The sequence below is a fragment of the Mytilus edulis genome, chromosome 10 (genome assembly GCF_963676685.1).
Source record: "Mytilus edulis chromosome 10, xbMytEdul2.2, whole genome shotgun sequence".
NCBI classification, from domain to species: Eukaryota; Metazoa; Mollusca; class Bivalvia; order Mytilida; family Mytilidae; genus Mytilus; species Mytilus edulis.
The window spans coordinates 78916354-78931677 of record NC_092353.1 but is presented as its reverse complement, the minus strand read 5'-3'; the positions used below and the strand labels follow the sequence as shown (position 1 = coordinate 78931677).

At 31.3% G+C, this 15324-nt stretch overlaps 1 protein-coding gene across 1 annotated transcript; it reads right to left on the bottom strand.

The window, feature by feature from the left end:
* Nucleotides 1-467: 467 nt before the first annotated feature.
* Nucleotides 468-15324, bottom strand: LOC139491988 (steroid 17-alpha-hydroxylase/17,20 lyase-like). Its single transcript, XM_071279997.1, has 11 exons — nucleotides 15078-15324; nucleotides 14438-14586; nucleotides 13221-13298; nucleotides 12084-12182; nucleotides 10306-10399; nucleotides 9684-9839; nucleotides 8581-8792; nucleotides 5166-5294; nucleotides 4650-4754; nucleotides 2742-2876; nucleotides 468-2309 (listed from the first exon to the last, which is right to left on the bottom strand). The coding sequence occupies exons 2-11, from the start codon at nucleotides 14583-14585 to the stop codon at nucleotides 1957-1959; spliced, it is 1509 nt and encodes a 502-aa protein (XP_071136098.1). The 5' UTR covers nucleotide 14586; nucleotides 15078-15324; the 3' UTR covers nucleotides 468-1956.

Sequence of the window (15324 nt, the reverse complement as noted above, 5' to 3'; positions counted from 1 at the left end):
CGTATAGTAAAACATTTTGCATATAGTAAAACATTTTCTGGTAAAAAAAACCATCTTACATCGATTGGAGACTTACGACAGCTCTGAAAAATATCTCGTAATTTGTTTTGTTTTTGATCACATGAAAAATACATGTAAATATTTCATTTGATCGGCAAGCCTTAGAACCAGGTTTAACCCATCAATTCTTCTTAATGTGTCCTGTACCAAGTCAGGATATGATAGTTGTAATCTAATAGTAGGAGTTCGTTTTTATGTATTCAGGTGTTTAGGTGTTGTTGGGTTTTGTTTTGTGCAGTTCAGGGTTCCTGTTGTTCCAATATTTGCCTCTCATAGTTGATGCGTTTCCCTCGATTTTAGTTAAAAATAAATCAATAACACCCTGATTTATGACTTTTAAACAGCAGTTTACTACTGTTACCTTTATTCCTATTGCCAATCAATTTTTTTAATAAAGTATTCATAGATAAATATTTTTTTTTATTTTAAAGTGCAACTTGCTACATTAACATAAAATACACTATATTACAATTCAAAAAATATGCAGTCAATATATATGTATAGCTATACCAACCAGCCTATAGATGCTTATATGATGCACTGTCATTTATGTACGAAAAATTATATGAATAAATTTCAAAATCATATTATTTCTTATTTTATCTGAGGCTTAATTCTTTTTATTACATAAAATGTAGTTTCAATATATCAGTTGCGTTTGATATTAAGTGAGAAAAATAAAGATTAAAGTATCTTTTAAAATAATTATAATATAAAATTAATGATGCAAATATTTGATCAGGTACAGATACCATGGTATCAGAAGATAAAGTAATTGCTCTCAAACTTTATACTTGTTTGGCTTTTTAAATATTTTTGATATGAGCGTCACTGATGAGTCTTATGTAGACGAAACGCGTGTCTTGTGTATAAAATTATGAGCCTATTATCTTTAACTATTAACACCACTGGGTCGATACCACTGCTGGTGTTCGTTCGTTATGAGGATATCACCAACCCAATAGTCAGCACTTCGATGTTGACACGAATTTCAACTATATGGTCATTTAAATAAAATCTGTTTGCAAATAAACTCATCATAGATATCAGGACTAAATTTTGTATATACGCCCGACGCGCGTTTCATCTACAAAAGACTCATCAGTGACGCTCTAATCCAAAAAAGTTAAAAAGGCCAAATAAAGTACGAAGTTGAAGAGTATTGATGACGAAAATTCCTAAACATTTTGCAAAATCCAGCTAAGGTTATCTAAGCCTGAGGTAAAAAAAGCCTTAGTATTTCAAAAATTCTAAATTTTGTAAACAGTTTATTTATATATCTAACCATATCAATGATAATTCATGTCAGCACAAATAGTGCTGACTACTGGGCTGGTGATACCCGCGGGGAAATAAATCTCAAAAGCAGTGGCATCGACCCAGTGGTTGTAAATAAACTCATCATATATATCAGGACTAAATTTTGTATATACGAATTGTCCAAAATACTAAGAATATTCTTATCCAGGGGATAGATTTAAATATTTTAATATGAGCGTCACTGATGTGTCTTTATGTAGACGAAACGCGCGTTTGGCGTATCAAATCAGAAGTCTAGCTAGTTCTTTGTAACTATCTTAGCAACACTTAAACAAAAACATATTTAAAGTATGAAATAAAACAAATTTAAATAGTTCAATTATTATTTTAAACTGGGAGGTTGTCTATGGTATCCGGTCGTTTTTTTACCGTTCACCTTTTACATTATAATAAAATTCATAAACATTAATGAATTACATTTAATATATATCTTTATTTTTATTCCTCATAAATATACTTTTTTATTGGAGCCGGATCGACTTTAAATATAGGCCGGATCGACATGAAAGCGTTGTCTATATCTTTTTCTAAAAGTATAAAAAATGTTCAGAAAAAAAAATTCAATGTCAAGAGAGTTTATAAAATATTTCTTTCTTTAAGAATGACTTTATACGGAGCAGGTAGTGCAACAGCACCTGATCCAGCTAGTTCTATTTTAGGATTGGTTCCCTCAGGTAATGTAATCTTGAACTTTTGCATAATTGTTGCAAAAATCAGATGAAGTTCTGGTTTAGCAACAGATTCCCCTAAACATCCACGTCTGCCTGCTGAAAATGGAAACCAGCTGTCTTGTTTATTACCAAGTTTTCCATTTTCGTCCAGGAAGCGTGTCGGATCAAATTTATTCACGTCTTTCCATTGGTTAGGATCATTGTGAAGTGCCCAGTGATTAATCATAACCATCGTATCCTTTGGAACATCATACCCGCCTGAAAAAAAACACTATTTAATTAATATACTAATATGTGGAACAGTTCGGAGAGATGTTTTACCTTGAACATTTATACAAACGTCTGACTATTATGTTGTCAGATTATCGTAACTACCTGTAAAAGACAACCCAATACAATTTCCGAGGAACGCTTTGTCTCGCCTGCAATTGTCTCTATCATATCCAAAAAAAAATATGTTGACTGCTAAACTTACCAGTAAAATAAAGGCGCGTAAACGTAATCTTTTTGTACCGGTAAATATATTTAAAATTTGTGCAAATGTAAAAGTAATATCACTCAAATTGGGATAAGACTACCCCAACCATTGTAAACGTCTGATTCAATCCAAATTTAAAAAAAAGAGGAATGTCGAAATCGGTGATAGACTGCCTACAACATTGTAAAAGTCTGATTAATTCAATTACTCACCAACTCGTGTGTCACAAAGTGTACTATGAGGAACACCTACTGGAGTAGCTGTACCAAGTCTCATAGCTTCATGTAATGTAGCTTCTGTATAGCTGAGATTTTCTCTGTCTTTAACAGTTGGTAGTCTGTCTTTTCCTATTAAAAAAATGAGAGATTTTTATTTGGGTATACAAAGCAAACTACAAACTTTTTGTGTCAATAACTGTATTTTTCAGGGAGCTAAATCAGATATGGAATTTTAAAAAAGTCTTTCCATAAGTCAATATATTAATAGTGTTTCATGTAAAAAGAAATCATTGGCAGTTGCTATCTTATAGTTCTTTTCTATATGTGTTACATTGTCGTTTTTTTTTTGTACTTTAGTGTTTCTGTTGTTTCGTTGTTTTATTCGGTTTAAGTTTGTAATCCGGATTTGTTTTCTCTCGATCGATGTATGACTTATGAAAAGTGGTATACTACTGTTGTCTTTTTTCATTATGTAAGTAAATACAATTTCTTGGACTGTATTCGTAATGTAAAAGGTTAATTTCATGCCTTTTATGTGTTTGGTATATGATTTCGTTTCACTGTAAAAGATATAAATTTTGTCAATATAATGGCATTTTGTGTCACTGACATACAAGTCAGAGGTTTAATCCTCGTTTTCTACAAATCAAAACTTATGTACAATTTAGGAATGTCACATTTTTTTTTTTTTTTTCGATTATGGATTTTCCGTTTAAATTTTCCTTGGAGTTAGGTTTTTTTGTATTTTACTTTTTATGAAAAGGAAGCATCCATTAACAAGATGATGGAATGAGGCACGTCAAAATGTCAGAATATTTTATCATACTTTCAAAGTGACCTGTTGGAAAATTTGATATATGATTTTACTACCAAGAGAAGTCTTATTTATACAAAAACATACGTAAAAAGTATGAATGAAAATGTTATAATGTGACAGAAGTAAAAATACTCAGATATATCAAACTCTTTAAATACAAGGGAATGACTGTAATATTTGTTCTGTCTATGGAAATATAAAATCAAAAATGTGGTGCACACTTTTAAATACCACTCTACATTGCACAACATTTCTAAGGTTATTTCAAATAGCCAGAATTTTAATTTTTTTGTCACTCCTTATGATATCATTCTCTATTCCTTTTAAAGTAGTAAATCATTAAAAAAAACGTTGATGACGTCACGGTAATATGACAAAATTATATATATTAGCTGATAGACAAGAACAATCCGCCAATCAAATGACGTGTTACATGCAAAATTAAATTATTATAAAACAAATTAAAGCTTTCAAAATTCTCATCAAAGCTACTAGGTTTATAGTTTTGTTCGCCAGACACATTTTTTGTTTACAAAAATATCAAAAGCGATGCCCAAATCAAAAAAGAGGAAAGTCCAAAAAGAGTACGAAGTTGAAGCTTGTTGATGGTCAAGTTTTGTTATTACTCGATTTATTTTATTTGACTGGCCGGAGTTTTATCGGTTCACTTATACTTTAGCTTTATATGTTGTGTCATATGTTCTATTGTTTGTCTGTGTGTCTTCTTTCATTTTTAGCCAGGCGTTGTCGGTTTATTTTCGATTGATGAGTTTGACTGTCCCTTCAATATCGTTCGTTCCTCTTTTATAATAAACAAGTCCATCTATAGAAAGGTGTTTTATGATAAACTCATAAATGAGGTGTCCAGTCATTCTTTTGTAAATTCCTTTGATGACACTGATAGGTGATTAGAAATCAATAATAATTATAACGGTAATCATCCTTATCACACACATTTTCAGATAGATTGTCCGTATGCAAATTAAAACGTAAGCTCCGCCCGATCAGTTAAAATATCATTGGTAATAACAGTTTATTTATAAACATGGCAAGAAAACGACACAAGCAAACTTAAAAGTACTCACCAACGACTCTGTCTATTTCTTCCTGAACTTTACTCTGGATATCTGGTAGCCCAGCCATGTAACGTACCGCAAAACCTAATGTTATTGTCGATGTTTCGATACCAGCTATTAAAATGTATATTTTCAATAGATTATTACAAATGATTAAAACAAAATTATGTAGACAAACAAGGTAAATTAATTGAGCATTTTGCGAGCTTATAGTTATTGTAGGTTGCACTTGTGTTAATATAAACAATGCAATTTCACATTAAATCACCTTTAATTGCTGAAACTGTGCCATTTGTACTTTGAAGTTTCGTAAAAATATATGTATCTTGGAATGTAAAGTTCACATTCCCTTCTTTTTGTTGAAAGTCAAAATATAGAACTGAGTGGCGTTTCTTCATCATTCATTTGCCTCCTATAACATGTTTAACTTCTAATAGTAACACCATATTTATAAAAGAAGAAAATACGCATTCAAATTTCTATTTCTCTAAGATTATAACAAAACATTTATTCATTTCAACTCACCAGTAAAAATATCGATTAAAGTTTGTCTAAGATGTGTGTCAGATAGCTGGGATAATATTTCCTCGTTCTCTTCTTGTTCTGCTTCTTTTCTTGCCAGTATCAAGGAATCAGTAAAATCTCTAATATTGTCTGAAATCAGTAATAAGATCATTTCTTTTTAAGTTAAGTTTAAAAAAAAGTTATTCAAAACAACAAATGTGACAGCTAGTGTTTACCAATCTATTGAAAGGAAAATTACATGTTTTTATCCATTAACAACATTCTCAACTCAATATGTTCTAGCTATTTTCTAGAACTATATTTAAAGTATATTCAGTATTATAAATAAAAAACGATATGAGGATAAGATCAACAAGAAAACAGCAAAAGCAATTAGAGGCTCTAAAAAGCCTGTGTCGCTCACCTTGGTCTATGTGAATGTTCAACAAAGGACACAGATCGATTTATGACAAAATTGTGTTTTGGTGATGGTGATGTGTTTGTAGATCTTACTTTACTGAACATTCTTGCTGCGTACAATTATCCCTATCTATAAGAATTGGCCCAGGGGAAAATGTTAGTAAAAATTTACAAATTTTATGAAAATTGTTACAAATTTACCATAAAGGGCAATAACTCCTTAGGGGGTCAATTGACCATTTTGGTCATGTTGACTTATTTTTAGGTCTTACTTTGCTGTAAATTATTGCTGTTTACAGTTTATCTCTATCTATAATAACATTCAAGATAATAACAAAAAAGGCAAAATTTCCTTAAAATTACCAATTCAGGGGCAGCAACCTACTAACCAGTTGTCCAATTCATCATCTACCCCTATCAGATTTGCTCTAAATGCTTTGGTTTTTGAGTTATAAGCAAAAAACTGCATTTTACCCCTATGTTCTATTTTTAGCCATGGCGGCCATCTTGGTTGATTGGTTGGGTCACCGGACACAATTTTTATTATAGATACCCCAATGATGATTGTGGCCAAGTTTGATTTTATTTGGCCCAGTAGTTTCAGAGGAGAAGGTTTTTGTAAAAGATAACATAGATTTACGAAAAATGGTTAAAAATTGACTATAAAGGGCAATAACTCATAAAGGGGTCAACTGACCATTTGGTCCTGTTGACTTATTTGTAAATCTTACTTTGCTGAACATTTCTGCAGTTCACAGTTTATCTCTATCTATAATAATATTCAAGATAATAACCAAAAGCAGCAAAATTTCCTTAAAATTACCAATTCAGGGGCAGCAACCCAACAACCAGTTGTCCAATTCATCTGAAAACAATTTCATGGCAGGTAGATCTTAACCTGATAAACAATTTTACCCCATGTCAGATTTGCTCTAAATGCTTCGGTTTTTGATTTATAAGCCAAAAACTACATTTTACCCCTATGTTCTATTTTTAGCCATGGCGGCCATCTTGGTTGGTTGGCTGGGTCACCGGACACAATTTTCAAACTAGATACCCCAATGATGATAGTGGCCAAGTTTGATTTCATTTGGCCCAGTAGTTTCAGAGGAGAAGATTTTTGTAAAAGTTAAACGACGGACGACGACGGACGCCGGACGCCAAGTGATGGGAAAAGCTCACTTGGCCCTTTGGGCTAGGTGAGCTAAAAACAGGTTAAACATTTGAAGGGCAACACATAGAGATTTTAACCTAACATTAGTGTCCATACAAGAAATCAAACTCTACAACATCTTAATAAATAGAATAAAAAAAGGCACAATCAAATTTGAAAATAAATGTGGTTAAGTAGTTTTGTATGTAGTAATTGTAGATGAAAGTGTATGTGTTTTTCTGTGAAGTGTTTTTGTACATAAGTTTGTTATATGACTTTTGATTTGATTTTTGATTTTGCCACATGATTAAGGACTAAATTTCTGATTTTAATTTCTTTGGAGTTTTGTATTTATATTATTTCACTTTTTGTTCTTTCTTTGATCTTGATGTTTCATTTTTCATAAGACCTTATTACTATGTACTTTTTAAGGTATATTGATTTTCGTGAATTCCATTTGTGGTATACTGTTATAAAAGTAAAACACATTAATACGGTTATGAGAAAGGAACCAGTTTAAAAGTTGGGAGTCTTGATGGCTGAGCACGCATATAGATTAGCAGCTGTGTCCAGTCAGAATTAGAAAATTAACGTAATGTCTCGTGTTAGTTGAGTGCCTGTCTCTCTTGAAGTAAAATATCGTAACTAATCCTTCAACCCTTTGGTGGGTCCATAGATTGCATGTTGCAACATTTACAATAAAAAAAATCATCTGGTTTGTCCTTTAAAACCCCGGATATGAGACAAAAGAATCAAGTGGAGAAAATTTGAGGACAAGCTGTCAACAGATGTCGCTCAGTTCAAATCTCCAGCCCTTTAATCCAGTCGTCGCATCTCGCGGAACAAACACTTATCATCTATTGTTATTTTAATTTGCTATTACTCTCAACATAAATGAAATTATTGCCATTGAACATCAATCAGTCAATCAAAAAATAAAACAAATGCTAATATGTTTATATAATAAAAGTTGGAGGTTAAGCTAGCTTCAAAACCAGGTTTTAATCAACCATTTTCTACATACAAGTTTGGTTACACTAAGTCAGGAATAAGACAGTTGGTATCCATTTATTTGGTGGAGTTAAGCTTTTCATTTTTGCCAAGGACTGTTCATTTTAAATTTTCCTCTTCGTTCGATATTTTTGTGATGACACAAGTTTCTATGTAACGATAAAGTGCACAGGTAAGGAAAAGGAAAAGAAAAACTTTTACTTTTTAATAATGTGAAATTGAGTTCAAGTGATTTCATCGTCAAGACTGAATTTGTAAAAATATAATATAGTAATACTTTATTGCCCTCTTAATTGGTATTTTTTCTCCCTTTATAGCTAAGTTATATATCATCAAAATCACAGTTGCAAGTATTGAAACACAATTTTGGTCTGTATAAAATGAAGCAAACGGTTGACAAAAGCAAGCTAAAATAAATTTATTTACAGAAGCATAGATACTTTCACATGATTATAATCACTCAATTTTAGATTTTCAAATGTTTTGGTAAGGAGCATACCTGGAGAGAGGTCAAAATACACACCTAGTAGAGTTACATTGCTAAGTTTATGTTATTACTAATAAACAGCATAGAAGAGGATACAAAAAATTAACGAGGAAGCGTGCAATACTTATAATAACGTTATTTTGCTAGGATCATAAAACGCGATTTCTATCAAGGTTTTTTTTATTTACCCTGTGCACTTTATTGTGGAACCTCATGTCATCATGAATTTAACATTTCATTTTGAAATGAAGGTCAATTTCAGAATGATGCAAGATTGTTTGTAGCCAATCAAAATAACGTAATATAATGAAACATACACGTATTGTAATAATTGTTGTATAAACACATCAAACCTGTTGACATACCTAAATCAAATGTTTCTTCGTGTTCTTCGAATTTTCTTTTGATGATAGAGATGAGCTCATTATTCATGTTGTTGCTTGTTCTGTACTTATAAGTTGTCCATATTTTAAACATGATGGGGAACATATCTTCAACAAAACCTTTTCCTGACATTTCAAGCATTTCATTGATAATTTTCATCAATTTTATAAACTCTGGATCATCTACTTCAACACTGAAAAAAGTCAATAGATAAATAAAAATTACAGCCTTAGCTAGATGAAATTGGGATAGATGTTGTTTTAGACTTTCAATTTATACTTTAGAGGAAAAATAAATCCGCTTCCTGCATACCAACAAAAATAAACTCTGAATCATTTAATTCAACACTGAAAAACGTTGATGAGGTAAACAACGTTTACAAGTATATAAATTCGGATAAATATTGCTTTTAAAACTTCATTTATATTTTAAACAATAATTAGCTACCAACATACCAACAAAGTATTACTATTCATTATCACTGAACTAGTGCACATTTTTATATAGGGGCCATCTAAAGCATGCCTCGGATTTTCTCGCTGTATAGAAGACCCATTTGTCGACTTCGGTTGTTTTCCGCTCTTTGGTCTGGTTGTTGTCTCTTTGCCACTTTCAGCATCTCCATTTTCATTTCAAGGGATATAATGTGCACGAATCGTATGCTTTTCAATCTTTCCTAATTTACAAAATCAATGCTTAATCTAAACTAATTAAACTTTGAGTTCTTAATGGTCTTCAAATTCGTACTTTATATTTTGAACCTTTTTAATTCGAGCGTCACCGAGTCACTGAGTCTGATGAGTCTTGCGTACAAAATTGTATGCCCGGTATCTATGATGACTTATCAAAACAAATAAACTTGCCAAAGGCTTGTTTATCATTAAATTGAAATTGAGTATCACGAGTTGATCAGTATATATCAATTCTCAATTTTTATGAAAACTTTAAACCTCTGCAAAAAAGGTAATCTATTGAATTCAAATGTTTTACAGTCTGGAGCTTTTTTTATTGAACTGCGCACGTTGACATTTTAAAATGACAAAATAAACATGTTCTTAGAACTGTATATAAATTTACTGGTTACCTTTTGCCGAAACACACACCATTAAGAATATTGAACACCATTAAATCTATGTAATTTGCTGGGTTAAATGCTCCATTTTCTTTTGCCATTAAAGGTAAACATATGTTCATTGAAGCATGTAAAACTTCCTCTAAACGGTTTCCTGCCATATACTGCCTACAAAATAATAAGTGTTTTTCTTATTATTATTGTTGTCTACTTTATGCAATAACCGGAATCAGTGATTGTAATGTGTTGTCTGTCTTAAACGCTACCATTATCTTGATAAACACCGAAGAGATCAGGTGTATAACGGAAACTAATCTAAGTCAGTACCATAGGATTTTGACTGCATTTAATCCAAAATAAACAGCTGCGCCATGAGCGCATGATACGCTCGACGTCTTGTGTGGAGGTTTTATGCATAAATAGTTTCTGAGAAAGTTTTAAGCAATAACCATATATTGTTTTGAGACACAGCGGTACATGTGAAACCCCCAACCCTGTTTTTTTTTTTTACAAAAAACTAAATATCACTAAAAAAAAATTTTGAATCAAAACCAAAAAGTAAACAGATCTTTAGATTAATATAACAAAGAAGTGTGTAAAGTTTTAAGCAATAATCATTAATTTTGATTCCTACCTTAATGCCTTTACTGCAATTTTTCTGTGCAGTTTCCATGTTGGTGTATATTTAGCAAAAACTAGATCTTTACTTCCTTCCGTTAACATGTGAGCTGAAAGCACAATTTCTCACAGATACAAAATTATACTGATAATCATTTACCACAAAAAGAAATATAAATATTTTAAGAGATGTCATTAAAATGTATGCTAAATTGATAGGTTTCAAGCAGTTGCTATTTAAAGTTTGTTTTTCCAAAATTCATTTTCTGCTAAATTATACTTGTACTTCTTCGGATTTCAAATGTTTGGCTTTGAGCGTTCCTGATGAAGGTAAATCCAGAAAAGCGCTTCGGACACAAGAAATTAATAACGCGTTGTTTTCAATATTTTATAAATTTTAAATGGCTTCTTTCTCAAATACAAGGACATGCACCTTTCATGTTTCTGTTACTAGTATATTATCACTGTATGATAGTCTTTTAAAAAGCTGGTTCTTTTGTAACAGAGTAGCGAAAAGTAAAAACACAAAAATACCGAACTCCGAGGAAAATTCAAAAAGGAAAATCCAAAATCAAAAGGCAAATTCAAAAGTCCAAACACATCAAACGAATGGATAACAACTGTCATATTCCTGACTTGGTACAGGCCTTTTCTAATGTAGAAAATGGTGGATGAACCTGGTTTTATAGCTAGCTAAACCTCTCACTTGTATGACAGTCGCATCAAATTCCATTACATTGTCAACGATGTATGAACAAAACAAACATACTCAAAGAGTAAAAATGTCAAAATAGGAGTACAGCAGTCAATATTGTGTTATCATCTTAATATCACTATAAAAGCAACAAATATAACGAAGAATCACAAAAAGGCATACATCAAATTCAACATACTCATTTCGCTTTTCTTGTACCACTTAATTTATGTATATAAAGTCTACCCGTAAAGGAAAGAAGGTTTTCATTGCTGGTATAAAAATGCGCGTTTGAAATTCGTACAGTTAGACATAAAAATAATTTTGTCGTTAAAAGTATGAACAAAACAAACATACTTGCAACACTATAAAAACAACAAATGTAAACGAAGAAGCACAAAAAGGCATACATCAAATTTAATATACTCATTCTAAGAGCATACGATACAGATAGAGGGGAGGTACATGTAATGACGTTGTTAACGTAAAATGTTAGTTTGCGACTTCATATTGTGACATATCGAAAAAAGAATCACTTTTCGACTGTTTTTTTTTATGATTTAAACTGATCTAACTTAAAAATGAGTACATGGACCCCTCTTTTTTGAAATGGCATTAGGTTTTATTACGTGCGAAAATTATTTGTACAAATTTAAATGAAAAAATCATCAATGAAATTTTTTAAATAAATAGAATAAATGTGTCAAATTTCTACCTCTGTTATCTCTAAAAGTAAAGGCCTGTGTGTATTACAGATTTGAATTGCTTAATATGTGAAATGCAAATGTAAAATATTTGTCATGAGATCGCAACTGTATCCCCGAATGCCCTTATAGTCCGCCTGATTGGTAAAAAAAATTTGGGTTTGATGATAAAAGCACCAATTTGGCATGGTAGTAGTTATTGGTATTTCAAAACCTATTAGCTATGGACCCACCTTGCATTTTAAATATGGCGGCTTTTTCCAAGATGGCCGCCATAAAATATCAAAATCTGCATATATATAACTTATATAAGGTCAGTTTCTGGGGCAAAACTATGACAGTATCTGGTCTATGTATATATGGATCTATGTATCTATGTTTTAAGTCTACACATACCTGAATGAATGAATGGTCTGTCAGCAAAATCAGCTTTGCTTTTGACCAATGCTTCTGTGACGCTGTTGATATCGTTTAAAACAACCATATGATAAGGTCCTGTAAAAATAGCTTTCTGTACATACATTGTAGCTAGCTGTCATTTTTTTCTCACCCAATATAAAAATAAAGGGTGTTATATGTGATAATATTTAACAGGAATAAACATTTGAATTAACTTTGAATATTAAAAAGAAATCCTGCACAAATCCCCGATGTATCCACTGCATGTATCTTTCGTTTTTTTATTTTGGTGTTTTTCCAATTTGATTCAGTTTTTTTTTTTTTGTTGTTGTTTATCTGATATTTTGTGTTTGTAATGTGTTTGCGTAATTTCTTTTTTTTTTTTTTTTTTCATTTTTTCGTTTTGGAAATTAGAAAATATATTTTTTTGGCAAAATTTGATAAATCCTTTTATCTTAAATAGGCAAATTATTTTCTTTTCCTATTTAGAGACATTGAAAACCCATTGGTGGCCTTGTGTTGTTTTGTGCTCTATAATCGGGTTGTTTTCTCTTTGACAAATTCTCCATTTCCTTTTACCATTTTACAATTTGTCATTATTCTACCATGCTCTGATGTTCTAAATCCCATTAGTTTTTTTAAACTATACTAATTCGGAACATCGATCTTTAACATGTTTGTGTTATTAAAAACTTGAAAAAAAATGAAATAAAATATACAGGTATACATATATAAAATTTTAATCAAATTATATCTATAAATAAACACAGTGTCGCCAATTTCTCCTTAAATGACACTATTTTAACCTAGCTATTTCGAGCTCTTGATTTTCCTAAAGCAAATTGCATTGAGTGTGTTGTTAAAAGGTAATATCATTGGTTAGCTTGCTTGCTTGCTGAACCGTGGAGTCATTATACGGTTAGGTATACCACCCTCTTTTCGGAGTAATCTAGTCCTACAGACAGATTGATTTGTTATCTGTCGGACTAGTCTACTCTTAAAGGAGGATAGTTTACCTAGCCTAATTATATCTTCACGGTTCAGCAAGCTAATCAACAATGATCAAAGATATTTCCTTTATCTACACACTAAAATGCATTTTGATGTAATATCTCTCCAACTGTGTTTACTTACCTGCACTAACAGTAAACACTGGTCCATACTTTTTCGCATATTTTACAAATATTTCATGTAGAAATTTGGCTTGGATAACTGAAATTGAAGAAATTACGCATTAATCTGAATTATACAAACAAGTAAACCAAAATATTTAATAACTAGACAAAACGATCTTACTTGGGCAGAAAATAAAAATACTTAGTAAGAAAACACAATAAATTAGACAGGAAACACAATATTACTTAAACAGAAAAAACACACACTTATCCAGAAAACACAAATACGTATACATAAAACATATTAAATCTAATCAAAAAAATTATGGAAAGGGGACAAAATAAGAATCGTGTTCTCCTGATATGCTGACTGAAAACCGGTTAACAAGCAGGTAAAATGTTTAGTCTTAGTAGGAAATATAGTCTGATAATGAAATATTTTTTTACAAATGAGAAAATAGTTTTTAGGTTATGATCTATAAAGGAGTAGGTTCAGTAAGACCCCTTTTTGGCCCCAAAAAATAGCAGTTTTAGAAAATTGTGAAAATGTAATCTTTAAGCTATATTTTGGAAAGTAAAATGCTTCTGCTACATAAATATGAGCTGTTTTTGACAAAACAATGCACAAATATTGCATTCCAGCATCATTAAGTCATGCTAAATTACTGAAATCTTCAGAATTTTTGGCAGTTTGGTTATTTTTTGGAAGGTTTCCGTCTTAAATGAAAGTGGCCGCATTTGTGTTCATTCATAATATTGAAATGTAAGTTGTATTTGATGATAATACAAAACATCTATAAAATTTAAGGATGAACACGGATGCGGCCACTTTTATTTTTGACAAAAACCATCTGAAAAGTGACGTTTTTTGGCATATTTGATAGAATTTTCATATCTAAGCTTGAATCAGAGCGTTTCTAATTACTAAATCAGTTAAAATCTTTCACATACACTATTAGAATCAATTGAAATAGACACTTAAGTGTTTAAAAAGTGTCCAAAAACTTTCGTTAGATGAATCTGAAATTTGAGGCCAAAAACAGCCCTTACCGGACCAACTCCTTTCAATCGGTCTGGTAAGAGGAAACATATCTTTTTAAAGCCTTTAAGCAACAAGTCACTTAATTGGCATACTAGTACTAGCTGTTAGTTATATTGAGCATACATAATAATGAGGCCAAATAAATGGTATTACCTTCATAACTGCCAATCAGAGGCCATACAAAATGTTATTACCTTCATAACTTCCAATCAGAGGCCAGCAAAATGGTCCTGGAGGGAGATTATACTTCCATCTTTGTCTGAGTTTGTATACAATAAGTACAACTACTAAACCAACTAGAACTGCCTGGATATTCAACGTTGATATAACTGAACTCAACATTCTGTCAGTACAGGTAAATGAAAATACAATTAAAGGTATAAAAAGTTTAAACTTAAATGCTAATTGTACGATTCTTACTTATAAGCAATTACAGTTTTAGGGGAATTTTGATTGTAGTTCTGAACAGGGTAAACATTTAACCTGTTCTTTATTGGAAACAAAAATACATCTGCAATTTTTTTTTTAAAATGCCAATTAAACAAAGACTAATAGGGAAAAACTCCTGAATGACAAGTATGCGTTAAATCTGTCTGCCATGTGATATTGAAACTTTCATTATCAGTTGACGGTCGGAAACTTGTCTAGCATATATACGTTTATCTGGTCCAAAAAAGTGATTATGCCATTTTATCTTTAAAGAGGTAGATATATGCATGTAATATTTGCCACTGGGGTTAATCATGTTAATTGGAGGCAACCATTTATAAATTAACCTGACATCATTGTTCTATGTAATATATATAATAGTTATTAAAAATAATTTCCATTTACCTTCTCTGGTTCGCAGCTCGATAATATATTTTTAACTCCAGAAAGGATTCCTTGCTGCAGATCGATAATACACGTACCGGCAAAATACAATCTGTATGTAGATATTTATACGTTTAATTTTATAATAAACTCATCAAATCTTCCGTTATTTATATATAATTGTGTCAGTTCATTGTGCAGTATACAATAGATATGTAGGCTGTGTAAATATTTGTCATCAACTGTATGCATATGACTAGAACTGGAC